The 22289-nt window shown below is 41.5% G+C and overlaps 1 protein-coding gene across 1 annotated transcript in view; it reads right to left on the reverse strand.

The window, feature by feature from the left end:
- Positions 1-22289, reverse strand: part of Cubn (cubilin) — a 291759-nt gene that overhangs the window by 158646 nt on the left and 110824 nt on the right. The window contains exons 32-38 of the mRNA XM_008833899.3: positions 19760-19789; positions 18837-18856; positions 14719-14746; positions 13062-13068; positions 8354-8535; positions 4099-4273; positions 2167-2336 (exon numbers count right to left, since the gene is read on the reverse strand). Coding sequence (XP_008832121.1) covers positions 2167-2336; positions 4099-4273; positions 8354-8535; positions 13062-13068; positions 14719-14746; positions 18837-18856; positions 19760-19789 — 612 coding nt within the window. The remainder of the gene's footprint in view (positions 1-2166; positions 2337-4098; positions 4274-8353; positions 8536-13061; positions 13069-14718; positions 14747-18836; positions 18857-19759; positions 19790-22289) is intronic.

Raw genomic sequence — 22289 nt, forward strand, 5'->3', positions numbered from 1 at the left:
TTGTATTTTATATGTATGAGTGCAATGCCTACATGTAGGTGGGTGCACCCATGTTGTGCAGTGCCCACGGAGGTCAGAAGAGGGTGTTACAGATGGTTGTTAGCTGGCACATGGGTGCTAGGAACCAAACCCAGGTCCTCTGCAAGAGCAGTTAGTGTTCTTAATCACTGAGCTCTCTTTCCAGCCCCTCCTTTAAGAATTTTAACTAAACGGATTTAATTTCTTTTCTATGCATCCTCTAAATTGCCTTCTGATCTTGGCGTCTACCTGTGCTTTATTTCACTTGGATTCTTCTGACTTGTTTCCTGTTCCTTATTTTCCTTTTCGTCTTAATCACATCTTCCCACACACTCTTGCTCTGTGGTCTTCATTTTAGATATTGTGTTTATTGATTCTAAACATTTCAGTTGGTTCTTCTTCAAGTTTGTGATATGACTTTTTATAGTTTTCAATTTTTTTCTGAAAGATTTTAGTTTGACTCTTATCTCTAAGATACAGTCTAGTGACTGTAATATTGGACATGCCAGAGCCTAGGCTTTTGGATGTCTGTGACTCGTGCTATGTTTTATTATGAAATACTGTTTCCTCATTAATATGAACATCTTTGATAGTCTGCTGGCCATTACATAGGAAAAAGCATTGGAGGTGCAGGAGGATTTTCTCTCCCTTTGAAGAAAACTTTTTTTTTTCCTTTGAAGAGGACTTTAAATTGCTTCTTTTGTCCATATCTAAATGCATGAGCAATAGGAGTTCTCTCCCATGACCTGAGGTTTGTGGGGACCACTTAGGTGACTCGAAATTGGAAGACAGCTTCTGTGGAGGCTGCTGTCATTTTCCCCAGGACACGTGTGGTTTACCAGGACTTGCATCCTTATCAGGCCCTGGACTCACCATCCTTTGCCACAGAAACCCCAAAGGTGTTGCTAGCTCTTTCTGCAAGAACAAAAGCCCTGTAGGCAAGAAGTATTCCAAATACTATATTCACATTTTCCTCACATATTAACGTGCATGACTTTGCTGCATTTAGAAAGATGTTTTTAGATGTTTGCAAATGTCATCCAACCTTTTAATTGTCTTTTTTCAGGAGTGTTGGTTCAAATTAGCATTAACGAGAGTCATACACCTTAAGTTTGTATAATATCTTGCCAATGCGGACTCTGCAGGCTTATTTGGAAGGTGAGTACATAACCATGTCGAATAAACTTTTGCTAATGAACCAGTCTCATAAAATAATCCTCAAAATGCACACCATTAAATTTGAATGTTTTGAAAGATGGAAAAAATTTTGAATCGTCTTGAGTTAAACTCAAAAGAACCTAGCCAATTGGAGTTTGTGTAAGAAACTGACAGGAAGCTAAAATAGAAAAATCCATTAACCAAGAAAGCCTGGTTTATATTAGAATGAAATGTCTATAAATACAAATGAAACATGGAAATTATTTTGTTAGAAAACCAGTAACCAAAACTTTTTAAATTTAAAAGGAAAAGAAACCTTCAATCTCTCTTACATTAACCACAAAGTATTAGCTTCAAGTAGAATATGCTAAAGTTGTTGGGAGCAGCAGAGACTCTTCAAACCCACCAGACAAACACCTTCCCCGCACCCCGTCACCCGGCCTGTTTTGTCTTATCAAGCTTAATAATAACTGATCCAAACTCGTTATGAGAAATCTATTCTACTGGACTTCCCTGATTTGTTTTGCAGTCAATTCTACCCAGTGATATATAGATACATAAGGAGGCTTTGGCCAAAATTTTACCATCCTGAAAAAACATTCTCTCTCTCTCTCTCTCTCTCTCTCTCTCTCTCTCTCTCTCTCTCTCTACAGCCAACAATGTTCTTTCTTGCTTCCCTAGATCATAGACTCAGGCTATAGAAGCCATTTTTGGATATGAAGTTAAAAAGCACATTGAGACGAATAATATTAGGAGCAGAAATGGAGCTGCTATACAGCCCTTGGTACCATCTACCTCCTGATTTGATTTTAGGTTAAAAAAAGAAAGAATCAATGTCCTTATGTTTTTAAGTTGCTAGGAAATATCTTTCCTATGACTTTACATTGAAAATACCCATGTGTATTAGAATACATTCTCAAAATGTGCTCATATTGCAATGCATTGATCCATACTTGAGTAGCAACAGTGTTTGAAATTTGTGTCACTTACCATAAAGCAAGTGTCTGAAGTTTCAAGGTCAAAGTCTGTGATGTTCAAGAGAACTCGGTGATGTTTTTCAACTTTAATGATCCAAGAGCAGTCAGTGTTAGCCCTATAATTACTGGGGTAATTTGGAGAATGAATCTCTCCTCTTGGAGACTGGAAAATTCCACCACAACCTATAAGTAGGAAACCCAGTTCAATAGTGAGAGGAATCACTGATAAAACTGTACTGTAGTGTAAATCATCAGCATCCCACTTTGCCTAAATATTTTATTTGTTTTATGCTAAAAATATTAAGGAAATATCCATACTAACTCCTTTATTCCAGCAGGAATAAAGAGACATGGATGAATGTGCTAATACAATGCTTTAAATACTGTAAATATTGATGCCCAAAGCTAATTAAAATAACAATGAGGGCTGGGGATATGGCTCAGTTGATAGAGGGTTTGCCTAGATGCATAAGGTCCTGGATTCAAACCCCAGCACTACATAAACTGCACAGCCATTCATGCCTATAATTCCAGCATTCCAGAGGTAGAGGCAGGAGGATCAGCAGTTCAAAGTTATCCTCGGCTATGTAGAGAATTTGAGGTCAGCCTAGGCTATATGAAACCCTGTCTCAAAATAATGATAATAGCAACAAAAATAAATACAAATGAAGTCATGTTCTCACAAGGTGCAAAGTGCCTCTTCATTGTTCACTAAACTATCACATACTGTGAGAATAATCATCTCCTTTGAAATGTTTGATAATTTAGTAATATATGATTTTATAAATAAGGTTTGTAATATTTTAGATATGGTGCAATTATTTAGGCTGGGTTAAATTCCTATGATGTTGTCAAATACCTTTAGTGAAAAGTCTATTATTATGACCTGTCAATACTTGGATTTCTAATAATACAAACAAGTAATAGAAAATTCAGCACTATTTTCTAGGGATGGATAATCACTTAGGGCTAATCTGAACACCATACACATAAATTCATATGCAGTTCACTCTAAAAGAGGTCTAATATAGCACATTGCCTTGGTGATGAGGAAGTGGGTCTAAGGTGGCCCAGGGTCACATCTCTGCACTAACATTTCTTGTCATGGGACTTTGGGCAAGCCACTAGCTTCTCAGAGCTTCCCCTCCCTCACCTGAAGGATGAGGGTGTGAAATAGATTTCTCTCAGTATAAGGTTATAAAGATTAAATGAGATAAACTTCATTAACTGGAAAAATACTTGACACATAGTAAACATTCCATAAATTCCACTAGTATTAGCATTTATGTTAGTGAATGTCTGTTAAAATATTATGTGCCAGCCGGGCGTGGTGGTGCACGCCTTTAATCCCAGCACTCGGGAGGCAGAAGCAGGAGGAACTTTGTGAGTTCGAGGCCAGCCTGGTCTACATAGTGAGTTCCAGGACAGCTGGGGCTACAAGGAGACCCTGTCTCAAAAAGACAAAAAAAAAAAAAAAGTATGTGCCATAATGTGTAATTTTAAAAGTCTGCAACAGGTAACTTACTTTGACAATCTAAGATCTTGAGCAGAAAATCACTGTTGCAACACACATTTCCTTAGAATGACAAATTGAATGCTTGCTTTTTTACATTTACTGAAAACATAAAGGTCTGCACTATGGTATGAGCTAGGTGAACACTGACACTCAAGATTTAACGTGGGGAATGGGCACTAGTAACATGCTCACCGAAGAGCCTCTCCTGTCACCTGGTTCTGATCTCTTGGGACTGGCACATTGTATCCCTGTCACACATGTGCTTACTCTTAGAAAGTTAAACCCTATGAGGCTTTTCAAGGAAGGCTTGTAACCATGTGAAATCGCAAGTCATCAGGGTGTGGCCTTCACGCTTCTTCCAATCCTTTTGTAAAAGCCAACCAGGGCTTGGCTTAAATACTTCAAGTATACCTCCCTTCATCCACTCACCTCCAGGGACTGCTCTCCAGGAAGCGTTGAAGCCTCTCCCATCTACGGAGTTATCAGTCTTAAATCGGATTGCTATCTCATTTCCAGTGCTGGAGAACTGCATGGGGTTCACAGATGATGTTCGGTCACACAACTGAGCCAATCTTGGAGAGTGGAAATCAGGACCGCCATAGATCTAACAAAGGGTGCAGAGAAGGACTTAAACATGTGTATTTAAGCAATTTCAGCCCATCCCTGTGTTCCTTTTGGCAAACACCTCATGAGTAGAGACTGACAGTCTCCCTGGGAGGATGAACTATAAACTCAAACTGGGTTTTTAAAGGCCCTCCTTCTGCCTCAGGAACACACAAGTTCAGTCATTCACTAAATTCACAGAATAGTAGAAGTGTAGACAAAGTAGATTTTTCCAGAATCTTCCCTATCTCCCAGTTTCTTCTCTCTGGTGTCTCTGGGATTTCTTGTTTTCTCTGACAGGGACATTGCAGGCAATACAGTGTAAAGACTGATTTTCTGAATCTTATAGGCCTTGGCAAAAAGCTATTTTGTTTATGAAAGTTGAGTTCACCAAAGGCTGTTCATTTTCTAGTTACATTTTTAGGAATTTCCATCTATCCTGCAGACAGAATACTTTATAAGATTAGGCATCAAATAGGACAGGTAGGAGCAGAAACACATCCCGTGGAGTGTGTTCCAGAGAGGTGAGGTTGGCTAAGTACCCTGTGAGCTCTGACGACCAGACCAGGGCTTTCACCTTCTGCTTGGGAGCCTTTTAAACCCTGCACTTGGCTTCAAGCTCTTAGGCACCTCCAAATTTTCCCAGTTCTCTGCTGACTGGGATCCATCAACTCTGTGGCAGGTTCCTGAGGAGCGGGCTTCCCTTGGCCTCACTGCTGGGAGAGCTCACATGCTGGTTCCACTCTCCTCCCAACCCTTCTTCTCTAATTACTGTGCAGGGATGGGGGTGAGGGGAAGATCAGACTCAGACAGTATAGACACCCCCAATCCTGCCTTCAAAGTCTTTTCAAAATTGATTTGTAGAAGAAAGGCTACTGTGGGTGACAGTTTTCAATTATACTGGTATCTGGGCCCTCACAATCTCAGACTCTAAACCCAGGCCAAAGCCAGGAAAGCTGCTCCCAGGGAGACTGTGCACAGCATCCCTTTCACTCCCAGCTCCTGGTTGGTCCACAGCCCCCCTCCCCCTTCCCCAGCGCCAGTGGCCCTCAGGCACTCAGCTGACTGTTAGGGAGTTCACTCAAAGAGTTCCATGATGGAGCAGGAGTAGGAGGGGGAGGATGGAGGGAGGGAGGGAAGGAGGGAGGGAGGGAGGGAGGGGAAGAGGGAGAGAAAGAGAGAGAAACAAGAAAGCTACTTTGGAGGGGGAGTACATGATCTGAATCTATAATGATTTCTTTGTCTGATTAATTTCCCCAGCCATGCAGGAAAGGCCAAAGTGAAAGAGGCTGCTGTTTCCCAGAGGCTAAGCATACAGACAGTAATGGCAAAGGAATTGAGCGGGCTGGCTGCTCCTTTTATTTTCCTTAGTAGGAACTGATGTTTGCTGTGTGTGAGGCCCCGAAGTGCCTTGGAAAGCAGGACTTCAGGAAGAGCCTCACGTGGGCACTTTCCACGTACACACAAGCAACCGGAAGGAACGTGATGTCTCGCGTGGAGCTCCTTTGTCATCCCCACGTCCTCCCTGCCTGGCCCAGGGCACAGTCCCAGGGATGCAGCCAGCAGCATGTGCTCCTAAGCAGCCAGGCCGACAACCCGCTCTTATTCTCAGAGAAGCCAAGCACCAGCGCCGAGCGCTCACAAAGAAAACCCACATGTCTGCAAAATAATCTTTGTTTTCCTGTCCATGCATCCCCTTGAGATCACAAACATAATGGACATGAGTTGGCCGAGCCTAGAAAGCCCCAGAAGAGCGAACGCTGTCACTTCCGACATTCTTTGCTTCCCCTGGCACTGAGCTGCGTGCGGTCCCAGAGGTACACTGCTGAGAGGACCGGCGTTAACTGCCCACAGCAGGCCATTGTCCTGCTTTATTGCACAGGGAGTGGATTTCCTCTCCTGCTAGATGCTGGTTCCCATTCTTTACAGAGCTTTCGCAGAGACTAAAGTAAAATCAGCCTGGGACCAAAGCAACAGAATGGTGATTTTGGCACCCATAAATAAAAACGACAACACATGGCCAAGAGGGGAGGATGGAAAGAATGTCAGGGTGAGGCCTGTTCCACCCCAGCTTATGACTAAACTTTGCTGGGAGGGGACTGGTCTGTTGATCTGAGATTAAAGTGTGTTTTTAGCAAATGCCCAGGATGGAGACTATTTCAAAGCCTATGGTTTTCATCTGTTTTGAACATTGCTTTCTGCTTTGTTAGCTCCATTTACTGTAAGGTCAAGTCAGCATCCCTGGTTATGAGTAATGGCACCCGGGGCTGGTGCTTTGTGCGACTGGCCACTTTCTGGACTGTGAATTTTCTGAAGAGGGAAAATGGCTCCTGGTTAAACTCGATGAGTCCCAGTACCTCCGATGTCCGGTGACACCAATGTCCTACTTGGGTATGCTTAGCCGAACAGGAAAAGTGGGTGTGGGGGAGGGGGGAATGTTAGCCTTCATTCTGGACCACACACCCACAGGGGTGGTAACAAAGTTTGAAGCTTACTGCCCAACACATTATCAGTGACTAAGGAAAGGGGGGTGGAAAAACTCCTTTACAGTTACTAGGCCCAGCTTAGCGCAGAACTTGCCATCTGCATTCAGCAGTTGCAGAGAAATAAAGTTTTTGAAGAAAAAGCCCAGAGTTACTCTTTTCAGCCTGTGTAGGGGAACTTCCCAAATCGTTAAGGACCTTGACATACCACGCCCACTTTAGTGTCAACTTGAGGGAGCCTCAACTGGGGAATTGCCTTCATTGGACTGGTCTGTGGCCATGTCTGTGGGGCATCTTCTTGATTGTTGAGTGATATGTGAGGGCCTAACCCACTGTCGGTGGTGCCACCCCTGGGCAAGTGGGCCTGGCATAAGAAAGCAGACTGAGCAGGGGTTGGGGAGCAAGTCAGTAAGCAGAATTCCTCCATAGCCTGTGCTCCAGCTCCTGCCTCCAGGTTCCTGCCCTGAGTTCCCACCTTGGGCTCTCTGATGAACTGTAACCTGGGAGATGTAAGCTGAATAAACCTTTTCCTCCCCAAGTTGGGAGTGGTCAGAGTGTTTTGTCACAGCAATGGAAAAACAAACTAGGACACCCTGAGACTGTGCTTTTGATAGAACTTGGGAACCCACCATAATGTCAGCTTGCCCTAATTAAAAAATAAGCTGCAAGCAGACTGCCACCTTCCCACAGACATTTCCAAGCTGTGTAGCCCCACCCACCTCAACGGTGCTGCCTGAAGTCCCTGACTTTGCCCCTCTCTTCCTGTCTCTACTTTCTCCTGTACTGGGTGTGACTAGATCAGAAGCACAATGAATCCATTACCATTTTGCCAAGTGGGCACCAATCACATGTGCTTTGGAATACAGAAATGAAGGGCTTGGAACCCTGCACACTGCTCTGGAGAATCAGCTGCCAGCACTTTGAAAGCAGTCAGGGTTTTATGCAAGAAACCATTTCGACATTCTACAAGAGAGTGTGGGGCCTGCTTCGGGCTGTGAGTGTGGATTTCCAGAGTGCTTTGTTCTCTCCTAAAACATCATTTCTTCTGTAAGGCAGAAGCACCGCATGGCAGTACCACCAGAGAGAAGGCTGTGCATTTGACCCAAGGCCTTTCCGCTCTGCCGATGACGTCTTTTCTTGTCTCTTTGTAGAGGATACTGAGGTGCTAAATGACTGTACCCAGCCATTTCTTGTGATTAAATAGCTTTTATTTATTTATTTTTATTTTATGTGTATGGATGCTGTGCCTGCATGTATGCAGGTGCTCCTGTGTCATGCAATGCCTGCAGAGGCCAAAAGAGGGCATTAGGTCCCCTCCAACTGTAGTTACAGAGGATAGATGGCCACCATGTGGGTGCTCACACTGTGCCTGCCACTGCTAGTTGGTCTCCCCTCCTAAATGATCCAACCACAGCCAAGATACCACTGGAGGGAAAGCAAACTAACATGTTAATTCTATGCCTGCTAGCATCTGGAAAGGGTCAGGCTCATTAGAACATCTAAGACTAGAACGGGGCTAGCCACTACAAAGAATGTGGGGAGCTCTCCAGTTTCACCCCATATTTTGCAATGTATTGAAAAACAATCTGACTTCCTACCTCCAGGGTGTCAAAGTTGCAGGCTGAATGATATTCCACATCGAAGTCATGGATGGTGAGCTGGATGCTACTCCCTAGAGCTGTGCGGATGTACCAGATACACTCCTTGTTGGGAGGGTATTTGTTAGGGTACTCAGGGCTGCTGAAGGAGCCCATGTCTCCAGACATCTCCCCACCACAGCCTGTGGAACAGCAAAGCCTAGTCAGTCAAAGAGGCAGCAGCAGTTGGAACATGTTCAAAGTATCATGTCATCATAGTTATGACTTAAACTATTATTTTTAGAGAATATTCATTGCATCATTTGCATAACAATGCTTCATTCTTATTCTTATCACATGTAGATTTTCTTCATTAGAGTCTGGTGAGAACAACTCAGCAGGAAAACAGTGCATTCTGGGAACGGACTTGGACTCCACCTTCCATGCCTCTGGGTATTCAGAGTGTCTGTCAGGACATTATTACTACATACCTTTCAGATGCAAGAGACAGAGTTCTAAGTGCCCCAAATCCTGAACTTTACAGAAGATGCTGTACAAATCTTTTTAAGTAAATTATACGGGTTCTGATTCTGGGAACTTCGCTCTAAACAAACCCCAAAGTCATCAGATACATGATGGAAAAGAGCACCACATGTGTTTCTGTGGGTTTAAATAGCATGTCTTAGAAAGTAATTAGGACAGGTTTTTACAGCAGTGCCACACAGAGTGCTTGTTGGGGGGTATTTCTTACTTTCGTTCTCACACTGGAGCTGAGACACATGAGGCAGGCACTGGTTTAGCTGCATTTCTTTTTGTCTTTTTGAGACAGGGTCTCCCTGTAGCCCCAGCTGTCCTGGAACTCACTATGTAGACCAGGCTGGCCTTGAACTCACAAAGATCCACCTGCCTCTGCCTCCCAAGTGCTGGGATTAAAGGCGTGCGCCACCACACCTGGCATAGCTGCATTTCTTAAATGAGCAGTTCAGTGCAGAGGCCAGGCGTCTTGCCGAAGGTTATGTGGTTACAGGTGGTAGGCTTACATTACCAGCTGAGGCATTCTAGTTGTGCCAGATCCCTGTACAGTCAGCCCTCTGTATCCAGGAGATCTGCATCAACCAACTGCAAGTCAAACATATTTGAAAACACACTGTCTTTTCTGATATGTGTACTTTTTCCTCATCTTTATTCCTTACATAATATAGTACGGTACCTCTACATGCAAAACACTTATATTAGGTATTATATAGAAGTAATCAAGAGATTATTTAAAATATACTAGAGGATGTACATAGGTTTTGTGTGATATTATGTCATCCTATGTAAAGACCTGAGTATCTGCAATTTTCATGTCTGGTGGGAACTGCTGAGCCAATCCCTGTAGATGCCAAGGAAAACTTTTATCTTGAACCCAGAAATCTCATGTGGAGACACAGAGAACACTTTACAGAGGTCCAATTTGAAGAAAGCTTATTACAGCAAAATTAGAGGAAAACAAAGACTTTTGTCTTCCAATAGCAGTTTCCAGTGATTAAAAAAACCATTTTCTTCTCTATTGACATTTCTGAGCCTCCTCTTTTTTAGGGAACCTTTGAGAGTTGGAAAATTTTCCCAAGTAGTTCATCTGTTTCACAGCTTTTCATGTTCTAAAATAACAATGCCTCCTCACCCCCTTGTGAGTAAATGTGCAGGTTCACACGAATGAAATTAAACTATCCTAACTCTAAAAGAAAGTATAACCAAAGATTAAAGGGGCCAATATAATTTCATAAGAGTCCATGTGTATAGCTAAAGGCTCCATAACAAGCAACAATGCCAGATAGGAGATACCTTCTTTGGAGTTGTTGGCCAGGGTGGCCAAAGGGATTCGCAGATAGTAACCCAGCATAGAACTGGGAAAATGAACAGCAGACCCCAATCTTATCTAAAGGAATATTGACAACTGATTGCCGCTAGATAAGAAACAGCTGACCCTCCTAAAACTAAGACCTCTAGATAGGCTGACTAGATTCACCAGAAGGGCAAGTAGTGGGGAATGGCTGGGGGTGCCGACAACACAGCAGACAGTAGCAGGGATATCAGAGTATAAGGGCTCTAGTGGGGGGAGGGAGGCTATGGGAGGGTGCTATCTGGGAAGTGGGTGTAAAAATAAATAAATATAAATAAAAAGTGAAATGCTGAACCTGAGATTTTGTCTATTATCTACCCTTATTAGTGCAAACTTATTTATATAGTGACAGAGAAACAGCCCTTTTAGAAAAGATTTTTAAAGGGCTACAAAGATGTCTCAGTGGTTAAGAACACTGGCTGCATTGCAGAGGACCTGGGTTCTATTCCCAGCACCCACATGACAGCTAATCTCCAGTTTCAGGGGATCCAATACCATCTTTTGGCCTTCACAGGCATTGCATGACATGAGTGCACTTATATACATGCAGGCAAAACATTCACAAATATAAAATAGAAATAAATGAATAAAAGTTTTTTAAGTTCCATACAGAACCCACACTTAATGGGAAAAAACTAGGAAGAATTCTATGCAGAATTTTGAGTCTGTAAAGGAATTCTAGCCAGACATTCTGACGCAGGTCAGTATTTTCAGCGCTTTGAGGCAGGAAGACCAGTAAGTAGTTCAAGGTCATCCTCAGCTATATAGCAAGTTTGAAATAAACTTGGGATACTTGAGCATGTCACAGGAGGGAGGGAATGAAGGAAGGAGGGAGGGAGGGAGGGAGGGGGGAAGAAGGGAGGGATGGGAGGAGGGAAGGAGGGAGGAAGGGAGGGAGGGAGAGAAATAGAGATCTGATTCCAGCTCAAAGTTCTCTAAGTGCTACCAGCTTCTTGAATTGATCTTCTCCTACTTCCACTTGAAAACTTCTGTGTTTCCTGGCTTTAAATTAGTAGCCCAAGGCAATATCTTTCCTATGTCCTATCAAGTTTCTTCTTCTAGCTCTGCTAGAATCCTACAAAACTATTTAGAACTAGACATGTTGACATTGTTTATAGACTGTAGAGAACATTTTTAAAAATGAAACTTCAAGTGCCAGAAAAAAGTAGAATTTTTTTTCCTCCTGTAAAAACATAGAAAATAGTCCTGAAGCCCAAACCCACACAGGTCGTATGAGTCTCCAGATTCTACAATCACTTGACTCCATGGGTGCCGTTCGCAGCATTATTTATCCCATAAAATGATGCTTCATGAAGGTAAGCAACAGTGTGGCCTGTACCATGTGAAAGCATAAAACTTTTTCCTAAGTTACATTGCAAGTTTACAATTTTATCAGATAGGGCTCTTGACAGTCACTTCATCAAATAATCCAATGAAAAAACTTCTTAGAGAATAGCTCGGCGGTTCCCCAACAGGAAGGGGAGAAGAAGGAACTGGAAGCCTGCACCACATCTTGGCATCTTGGTTTGGCTTCAGTTCGTCAGCCAATCTAATGCATTACTTTAAAATCATAGGTGACTCATCTAAAACTCTGTAGTACATTTTTCCATTGTCTTTTCCAATTGTTTTGCATTTCCTTATAAATTCCTTTGCACATAACAGGCTGCTAATGCCCGGAGACTAGTCACTGCATCTGGTATCAGAAGATCAGATTCTTGGCATCAGTGCTCCTTTGAAAAATTACAGTTCCAGCTCTTCAAACCTACTGCATTCCTTCTTTCTAAAATTCAAAGTTCTCAATAAACAAGGTGCATTTAAAAATGAGAGTAACTTTTTTCCAGGACGTGATATTATGTGCCCATCAACAGCAAGTGCATACATCTTTTGAAAAGAAATCCTAATGTTATTGTTGGTGTTTCCCTGTCAGAAGCAAGTGTGTTTTTTGTGAGAACAAGGCAGTTGAAGCTTGCAAGCTCTTTGAAATCCTTTGTCTCCCTCCTGCTCTCATTACTTCTGTAGTGCGCCATTTAAAAGGTGATGAATTTTATTTTAAAGTTCACATCAAATGCAAAAAAGAATATGGCATTTGGTAGTTGTTTATGGTTGGAACCTTAAAAGTCTAGAAAACAAAGTTAATCTTGGTGATTATGGTAGAAATGTGACTCTATATTTGTAGTTCTAAAGTTCAAAAAAGTAAAATAACTTTTCAGTTTCATCCATCCATCCAGTCACTTAATAAATGAGTGTTTGTTGAGCTTAGGACAAGCACTGCTGTAAAAACCAGGCCTATTTAATGTCTCTTGAAGGTAAACCAAATTTATGGACTTAAATTGTGCAATTACACAATTAAATTGTTATTGCTTGTCCTTTCATTTGCAAAGATTAATTTGGACAAGCTTGGATTTGATAAAGTAAGTGAATTAATTTTATAGTTTATATGTCAAATGGTCATAAGTTACAAAGAAGATTGGATGGTCATGTCATTATTACATCGGTGACTGGGGATGTGACTTACAGTCACAGGAAGGGACGAGAAAGGGAAGGCTGACGGCGGAAGAAGCTAGCAACGAACAGTTCCCTGGCAAGAACAGCAGAGCTGATGTCCACATGATCTCTTTGCGACGGTGTTGCCTTTGTGACTGAATGAATAATAAAATGTGGAAGAAACAGTAAAGTTTCTGTAACTAGATATCTATAATCTAAAATAGATGAAAGTTGATTTAGAAAAAAAGATGTCAGGGTCTACATGAAGGATATGACAGAACGATAAAAACGCCAACTCAGGGGAGAATGAGGGTGTGTTGAATGAAGACTTTCCAGGGTTGCAGAGAGCAGAAATAGTACTGTGGGTCTTTGTAGCCAGTTAGAGAAGGTTTTGTGCAGAGGACATGATTTAGAAAAGCTTACTTGGGCTTTAGTGTAAGACAATATGGGCTCTACTGGTTGGGATGCTTCATGGGTAAGTGATTTAGAATCTCTAATCTTTCGTTCAATTATATCAGTATTAATTCTTACCTCACAGGGTTGCTATAGAGGTTAAAGGAAAATAGTGAAGATAATGTCTTTGGACACGTGATCCTGCTCTGTGTGCACTGTGGATTATATCTTAGCAACTGTATCTAGATATAAGACAGGACTCCAGAAAGACTTGGAACTAAGCATGAAATGACTGCCTAAAAAATTCACTTATCAATAGAAACCCCCCCATAAAATCTGTTGTTCACTGTTGCAAGTTTTTAAAAACTGTTAATAAAAAAACTGTGTATGGTAGTTCAGTTTTATTTATTTATTTTGTTATTTTTATTTTCTGTGTATGAGTGTATTGCCTACAGGTATGTGTTGTGCAATACCCATAGAGGTCAGAAGAGGGCATCCAATCCCCTGGAACTGGAGTTAAGGACAATTGTTAGCCATCATGTCGGTGCTGGGACTCAAACCCAGCCCTCTGCAAGAGCAGCCAGTGCTCTTACCCTCTGAGCCATCTCTCCAGCCCTCAAGTGCTTTTTTATTTTTTTAAGAGTTTAAGAATATATTTGAACCACATAAACAAACAAAAAGGTATTATATAAGAAAATCAAGGCTTTTTTAATGAATACATTGTCTTACTTTCAAGTCTTAACAATATGAGGTAGGCAAGAATGACATCAGGTCCGTCTTAGAGATGAGCATGGGTTTGATCTACATCATGTAAGTGGATCTAGAGAACCCCCTCAGCTATCTGACACGGCCCACCCAATCTCTAGATCAGTCCCTATTAAGTCTATCGGCCATGCCACTCTGAAGGTGCTGGAATAAAGTGTTGGACACTGCCCTCATGGCTGCTCTGTTCACTGGCTAAACAAAGAATCACCATAGCAACCAGGAAAAAGGAAATGGAGCAAAAATCCCATCATTGACTTTGAGACAAATCTGACGATATCTGTGTGTTTAACATCATGAGGCATCAGCTGAACTGGAATAAAATAATGCTTTGAAGAGAATCATGTGTTTTTCTAGTTTTAAACAGTTACAAAGCCTTTACTGGTGACTGATAATCTATTTGATTTTATTTTCCTCCCAAATCCTAGTCATCAGCTGAAGGGAAGTCCTTACCTTATCAGCAGGAAGCACACTGCTCTACAGAACGCCTGTCAAGGAAGAGCTGAAAGCTGTTGCCAAATCTGTTTATTTTGATAGATAATTGAAAACTGTGTTCACAAAAGAACTCACCCTATATTGTTTTTATTTAGTCTATAACAAGCTGCAAATTTTAAAACCTTATTATATTTAAAAATATATAAGGGTCTCCTACATGTGCTGTCTAAAGCGATTATGACCAGAGGCATGGAGTTTTCAGAAGCTCATTCTGCTGTGTCCCAAGATGGCTCAAATTGCCACCTCTTCCCACATGGCGCTCTCCTTACACCATATTGCAGAAGCCAATACATCAGGAGAGGTGCCAGTGTGAAGTAGATGTGGCCACAGTGCACTAATGCTTGAGGGGAAGGAAGGGGGACCCAACGAACCATGGCACCCTTAAACCCTGTGCTCTTATTTCCTGATGGTCATGCCTGAGAAACCAGCAGTTGCCCCAAAGCTAAAGTCTAAGAATACATTGTAAACATAATAAAATAATGATGTTCACATACTTAACTGAATGATTGGCTCATACTTAAATAGCCTTTTTATAATCTAAAAATACAAACTCTTTTTTCTAGCCAGAGGCACAAGGAGGTCTTGAGATGTGCTCAATGGTTAGGTTAATTTGCTTCCAATCACATAAAAAGACCTCTTTGTGCCTCTGGTCACAATTGGCTGCTTCACTGCTTGTTTGGTTTTAATAAAGCTGTTTTTTTGTTTTTTTTTAATATACAAATACAAATCTTGAAGACAGAACACATGTAGGAGAGCCTTCTTATATTTTTATACCGGAATTTTAAATCACAGCTTATTTCAGACAAAACAAAAACAATATGAGGAGAATTCTTTTATGAACTTAGATACATGCAGGTAAAATACTCATACCCATAAAATAAAAATCTGTTTAAAATCTTTCTGTGAAAGTAAGCAAGTTTAGCAGCAGCTAAAGAGGGGAGGGAAAGGGGGAGGGAAGGGTTGGAGAGGGCTGGGGAGGGTTGGGGTGGATAAGGGAGCGAGATACCAGGAAGGATTCTTGGCGGGGCAGGTTTGATATGAACTGGTAACTAAGAGCTGGGAATTTAGGGAAGGTCCAACCATGGCAAAGTGAACTATTTCCTGGAGTGCAGGGTTCCCCCTCCCGGTACAGCTATGAGAAATGCACTAATGTAAACTAGGGGATTTTGAAGGGGAACTTTCAGTCTGAGAGCTTGGGGAGATAGAGAAGGAGGCATTCTTAGAGTGGCCTAAGGTGACTGATATGCAAGGAGAACCACAAGGAGTTGGCAGCTCCTAGTTTGAAGTTCCCTGTTAATTCCACAGCAGTCTAGGTAGGCACTCTCCTGGGTGAGGTCGCACAAATGTCAGGTATCTTCATATTAAGAAAGAAAGCTAAAACCAAGTCTCCAGACCTCTTTGAAGACAAGGTCAAGGGCAGAGACTCCTACAGTCATCAGGACTGACCTGAACTTTAGGATTTTCAGATTACTTTTTCTGGGGGATTTTTGTGGTTTATGACTGTGAGAACAGAGACACAAGCTAGAATAACTGTGGGATGAAATAAGAGAAGAAAACCAGGTAATATAGACAAAGAGTATGAAAATCTCCTAGGGAAAAAAGAAGAAAAAAGACATACAGGAGACAGTGGACCAAGCATGCTGACTGCAAGAGTGAAAAAGCCATCCAGAACCATGGAGTAGTAGGTAGAGCTGACAAGCTAACTAGAGGCCATACGGGATTAAGGTGGCACTGAAATCCAGCATGGCTGGTGTCCTGATGGGAAGAGAGAAATTTGCACCTAGGCACACTGAGGGGAGGTGCTTACACATGGTTGGAGGTGGAGGTGGTGGTCCTAGTTCTACACCTATAACCCACTGAAAACCAAGGGTCCGGCAACCAACTGAAGCAGGAAGAGATACCTTGACTTTAGATTTCTACCTTCTAGAATAAAGGAATAAATTCCTGTTGTCTTAAGCCACCCACTTTTGGTAATTTATTACACTAGTCATAGGAAGCTATAGATCTCCTTTTCCTCACAAACGAGGCTGCCCAAGTCCCAGGCGGGCACAAAGCGGCAGCAACTCTGAGCGTCACATTGGAAGGAGGGTACATTTACAAGGTTTCTTCCCTGCGTCTTCTACTGATTAATTCTGTTTATTAATTTGAACGCTGGATGATGGTTAGCTAAGGGCGAGATTAGAAAATACAAAATATCTCCCACTGATCGAGTCAGATACAAACACTGAGGTAGGCACATTGAGAAGAAGCTAATCAACAGAGAAATAAAGAGTTAAAACAGTGGCTTTTTTTTTTTTTAGATTTAAGAAATAAGGTTCAGAAAGTATTCAGTTTCAGAGGGCTTCATGCCACACTTTGTGATAACCCTTTTAGCTGAGTGATTTCTATACAGACACAGATATAAAGTTATCTGTTTCTAATAGTACAGAGGAAAAAACATAATGAAAGTGTGTTGTGGAGGAAATATTAGAAGTTCAAAAATTGATGCTATTTATAGCTCTAAAATGACAGAAGTTACTGGAGAGGCCATCGAACAATCTTCAAAATGAAGATGACCACAGCCGTCTAACTATGGAAAAGTCCTGAGATGAGAGGATTGAAGTTCTTCACATTAGTAAGGACTAAAATAAATAGACCCAGGGAGCCATCCTTTAGGCGTCTTCACATATTATGAATCTTAATTTCTTGTACATAAAAGGATAAAGAGCTTTCATTTTTCCTGGCGAAGTATATCCAATATCATCATCTTTCTATTTTGATTAACTATACCCATTTCCTTCTAATCTACTCATTCTAGTCAAATTAAAAATTATTTTCCCAGTAGAAATTCTTTGCTTACAGTCCTCTAGGACAAACCAATCCATCTATTGCATTCTATCCATCCACCTATCCATCTATCTATCATCTATCCATCTATCCACCTATCCATCTATCTATCATCTGTCTATCTATCATCTATCTATATCTATCTACTTTGAAACTATTAAAGAATTCTAAACAAAATATAATATGAAAATATCTACAAAAGAAAGAGTCAGGCCTCAGGCTACTAGCAGAACTTTATGAAGTTTGGAAAGCCTCCAGGGCTCAGCCTCACCCTGACCTCCCAAATTCTGTCCTTTACTTTGCCCTCAACTCCCAAGCTTTGCTCCACAGAGACCTTATTCCACACCAGAAAATGCAAAACACAGGCAGCACCAGGTTGAAAGGGACAAGATACTGCAGGTGTAAGTATGTTACACAGAGCTCACACTGCCTTACAGTTGAAGTGAAGTTCAACGTAACTAATGTCCTCACAAGAAGACCCTGGAGCCAGACACACAGAAGTGGGAAGGCCATGTAAAAATGGAGGCAGAGATTATAGTTACAGGAACAGACGTTCCCAAGATTGTTTTCTGTTATTATTACATCCAAGGTTGTAGTTAGCTAGACAGCCTCAATCCCTCCCTCAGGGGAGTCAAAGCACCATAGTTAGAGAAATCCTCACATACCCCATTTCTTCCTCCTTGATGTATACAGAGATGAGCCAGTCTCTTCTGGAGACAACTATTCTTTCATGATCCTTTTAATCTAATTCCTTCTTGTGAGCTGGCTGGTGTAACCAACCCCAGGGAACAAATTAGATGATCTTGTGTTCTCTTTCAGATCTATTAATTCCATCAACCACATGTAGTGACCCCAAAAGAACATTTTGCAAATGAATAATAGACAGGACTGAAGCACAGCTCAGAGTCAGAGAGCATGCATGAGGCCCTGGGGGGAATTTTGTAAAAAGGTAGACAAACACCAGGTACTGTCAACTAATCCTTTGCCTGGCCATGTGCTCATACCTCACCACAAACCTCTGTATTTTGTTGTTACTTGGACTTAAAGACAGAAGGAATGGTATAACTTAGTGAAACTTACATGGGAAGAGTTCCATACCTTCCTTTAAAAATGTCTACTATTGCCGGGCGTGGTGGCGCACACCTTTTAGCCCAGCACTCGGGAGGCAGAGGCAGCCGGATCTCTGTGAGTTAAAGGCCAGCTTGGTCTACAGAGTGAGTTCCAGGACAGCAGGGGCTACAGGGAGACCCTGTCTCAAAAAGACCAAAAAAAAAAAAAAAAAAAAAAAGTTTGCTATTACAGGAATTCAGTTATAAAATTAGCCACAAGCTCTAAACTGCCTTACACTGCAATATGTCATTTTTTTTCTCAATGGAACTTATAGGGAAGTTGTTGATTTTAGACAGCAGGTGGCTGCATAATGCACAAACTTTGGCACCTGACACCTGGTTTCTTTGTCCTGATCCCTCATTTCTACATTTCTGAGCTAGTTACTTCTTGAAGGGTCCTTCTTAATTATTTTCAGCTGTGATATGAGATGATGATGCTTCTTTCAGAACATTATTGGGTTATTTTTCAAGCATCTAGTACATTGAAATTATCATTTTTCTTTTTTCAGCTTTTTTGAGACAGGTCTCCAGGCCTCAGTTGATCTGGAACTTGCTATGAAGACCAGGCTGCTCTTGATCTCATAGAGATCCACCTGCCTCTGCCTCTCTAGTGTTGGGATTAAAGGTGTGTGCCTCAGCCAGCTCAAAGCCATCATTTTAAACAATATCAACGCCAAGTGTAGTAAGTTAAATGTCAGAAAAAGTGTGCTAAGCATTTAAATGTATTTATCATATTTTCTTTCTTTTCATAGGCCAATGGAGTTTATTTTATCATAATTAGTAACAAGATAGACTTATGGGCCAGTGAGATGGCTCAGCACATAAAGGTGCTTGCTGACAAGCTCAAAGACCTGAGTTCAGTCCCTGAGAGCCACGTGGTGGAAGGATTGAACTATCTCCCATACATTGACTCTGACCTCCACATGCATGCCATCACCTGCACATGCATGCATACACACACACACACACACACACACACACACACACACACACAAATACTAAAAATAAGTAAATAAGTAAAAATGCAACAACGTTTTAAAGGCAGATTTAAAATTATACTTCGGTGGTCAAGCCGATATTGTTTAGTTATGTAACTAGAAGGGCAACCATCAGGGACAAAGTGTTCGTATGACTCATTACTTACATGTAGACTATCAAATTCTACTAAGTTCTACAGCATCATTTCTCCCCTGTACCAGCAACTCACTCTTTATTTGATGAAACGGTGTTGATCAGTCAGTTTTACTGAGTTCACAGAGGCATTCACGTAAAAGAAATCCTTAGGTACATAATGATTAAGATAAAATGGTCATATTTAATAAATGCTCATAAAGAAGAATGTCTGAGGATAAAAATTAAGGTTCTATATTGAACATCATAAAGGTTCTATGTGGGTTTGGTCATTTATACCTGGTATAATATTTGAAACTGGAAAAAACCCCTGTGGTTTCTTTTTCATGTTGTATGAAAAACGTGGAATCCCCTGGAAAGAATGTGCAATTGCTATCAGGGATGGTGTTGCTAGGAAACCAGAATACAAACAGAAAATTCAAGAAAACCCTCCCTTTGGCCCCAAATCAAGGACTATTCTGAATTGTGCAATATATGGCTTTGGAAGGTCATGGTTGTTTGAAGGTATTTCTATTTTATAACTGTTTCAAGAGAAACAATAGAAATAGCGCTCAAACTCTTTCAAACAGTAGCAACATGGGAATTGCAATGTAAGCCTCCTACTACCCTCACTAGAGCTCAGAGCCAATAGTACATGAAGGTCAACTGTGTGTATGTGTGTTTACTGTTGTTGTCAAGGAGGCAAAAGAAAATTGTCAGATTCTAGCTTTTCCACTCATTATGAAAGGTCTTCGTGTATTTACTATAGCCTCTGATCACAGAACTTGCTGGGAAAACTCTGAATTCAAAGCAAAATGAGCTGTAAGATTTTTTTGAGTAAATTATTCTAAAAGCAGGGTTATTGGTAAGCAGATTTGATTTTATTGAGACAAGGTCTTTCTGTATTGCCCTGGATAGTCTAAAACTCACGAACTCAGGTGACTGTCTTGCTCAGCTCCCTAAGTAGCTGAAAATACAGGATGCATCAATGTGCCTGGTGTGGTAAATAGATTTTTAAAATTAGCATCAATAATTAAGAACTTGTTTTGAGGGGAGCAGTAAGGTGGGGTGGAGATAGGGAAGAGGATCTGAATATGACCAAAATACATTGCATGACATTCTCTGAGAATCAAAAAAGTTTTTACAAAGAACTTGTTTTGAAAAAAAGACACAAGTGAGAATTTGTCATAAATAAAAATAGATATAGGTTCATAATCAGAAATCTGTGGTCTAGTTCTCTACTGAGGCAGTCTTCACTATAATCTGCATCCTTAAAAAATATTTTTAAAGTATCACAAAGACAAAAAACAGTCCAAAACATCAAACTTGCAAAAACGCAAATGCAGTTTACGCATGCATCATTCATAAATGCAAGAGAAAAATCTAGCCAGCATTTAGGGAACGACCTTTGAATGTGAGAAGGATTAGTGGTTTTTGCTTCTCTTTCCCTTAAGGTCCACCCAGGCCAAACAGGATTTATGTTACATCACACTAGAATAATAAAAGAACCACAGGATTCCATGTCTCTTCTTATCTGTCCTCTCCAATGTGCTGACAGATTTGGTGCATGAGAGTTGCACCCTGGATCATAAATGAGGCTGCTTTAGGGGTAGGGGAACAGGTATGCCACACTTCTCTATGTGTGACATTATATTTATTACAGCTTAGCAGGAAGTGTCACTGTGAAAGTAATTCCATCACCAACAGAGAGGAAGGGCTCCTCCAAAGATTAAGACCAGACTCTGTGATTCACAGGCCAGCTTTGTCAGCTGGGATCTTTGCTGACCACAGTTCACAAAGTAACTTTGATTGTACATATCACAGTGTCTGGTTGCTATGAAAAGTTTCACCAAGAAGAAGCAAGGCTCCAGACAGATCTCAAGAGAGTGATCATTCAGTAATAAAAAGAGGCCTTGGGTGTTGTGGCACAGGCTTTCTATCCCAAGACTCAGAAGGCAGAAGCAAGCAGATCTCTATGAGATTGAGGCCATCCTGATCTATATAATGAGTTCCAGGTCAGCTGGCACTACATGAAGATGTTGTCTCAAACAAGAGGAGGGTAAGGATGGGGTTCACTTGTAACTCCAGCCTGGAGACAGAGGATCCCTAGACTAGCAAGTCAGTAAGCAAGAATAGCCACGCAGGTGAGCTCTGAGTTTGATTGAGAGACCCTGCCCCAGTGAATACCGTGGAAGAGCGATGGAGGACGACTCCCAACATCAACCATGAGCCCCCGCATGCACACATAGGCACTTGCACCAACATGCAGTTCACAGCTGCCTGTCTCTCTATAGGATGCAGCTGGCAGGTCTAGGCAGCCTGTGATGGCCCACCTCATTATTGTATGCTCATCTCTACCTCTCTCTTTGCTCTTACTAGGACAGGCATCATTAAAAGATTCTTTTTCTGACCGTTCTTTGAGGGTTCTAAGACCTCACAGAGATTCCCTTGATTCCTTTCTAGGCTTCAGTTGCAACCTTGAGGTTCAGCAGTTCTGTTAATTTTCTACAACTGTGTCCTAGCTGGGTTATGCACAACCTGAAGTCAAAGACTAATGTGGTACTCCTTAGTTTAGAAGTGTTGTTCATAGTAACCATCATATTTACAGGTCCAAATTCACCAATCAGAGATTCAGTACAGAATCTCACTGCTTCAAGCCCTAATCTAATTTCCATATGAACACAGAGCTAATTGCCTGAAGGCTAATACATCTTCTGATCATTCTGCAGGAGCTGGAATTCAGCATGCTCATATTGGAGCCCACTATTTCCGTACAAGCATGGTCACTTTCCAGGATCCCCATCTACAGTTACTGGTACCAACATGCACCAGATACAGGAACGTGGACTCCCTAAGGCTCTTCCTTTCATGGCAGACTCACATCCATTATGTC

Source organism: Nannospalax galili, unplaced genomic scaffold, assembly GCF_000622305.1.
Source record: "Nannospalax galili isolate Female #2095 unplaced genomic scaffold, S.galili_v1.0 scaffold976, whole genome shotgun sequence".
Classification (NCBI taxonomy): domain Eukaryota; kingdom Metazoa; phylum Chordata; class Mammalia; order Rodentia; family Spalacidae; genus Nannospalax; species Nannospalax galili.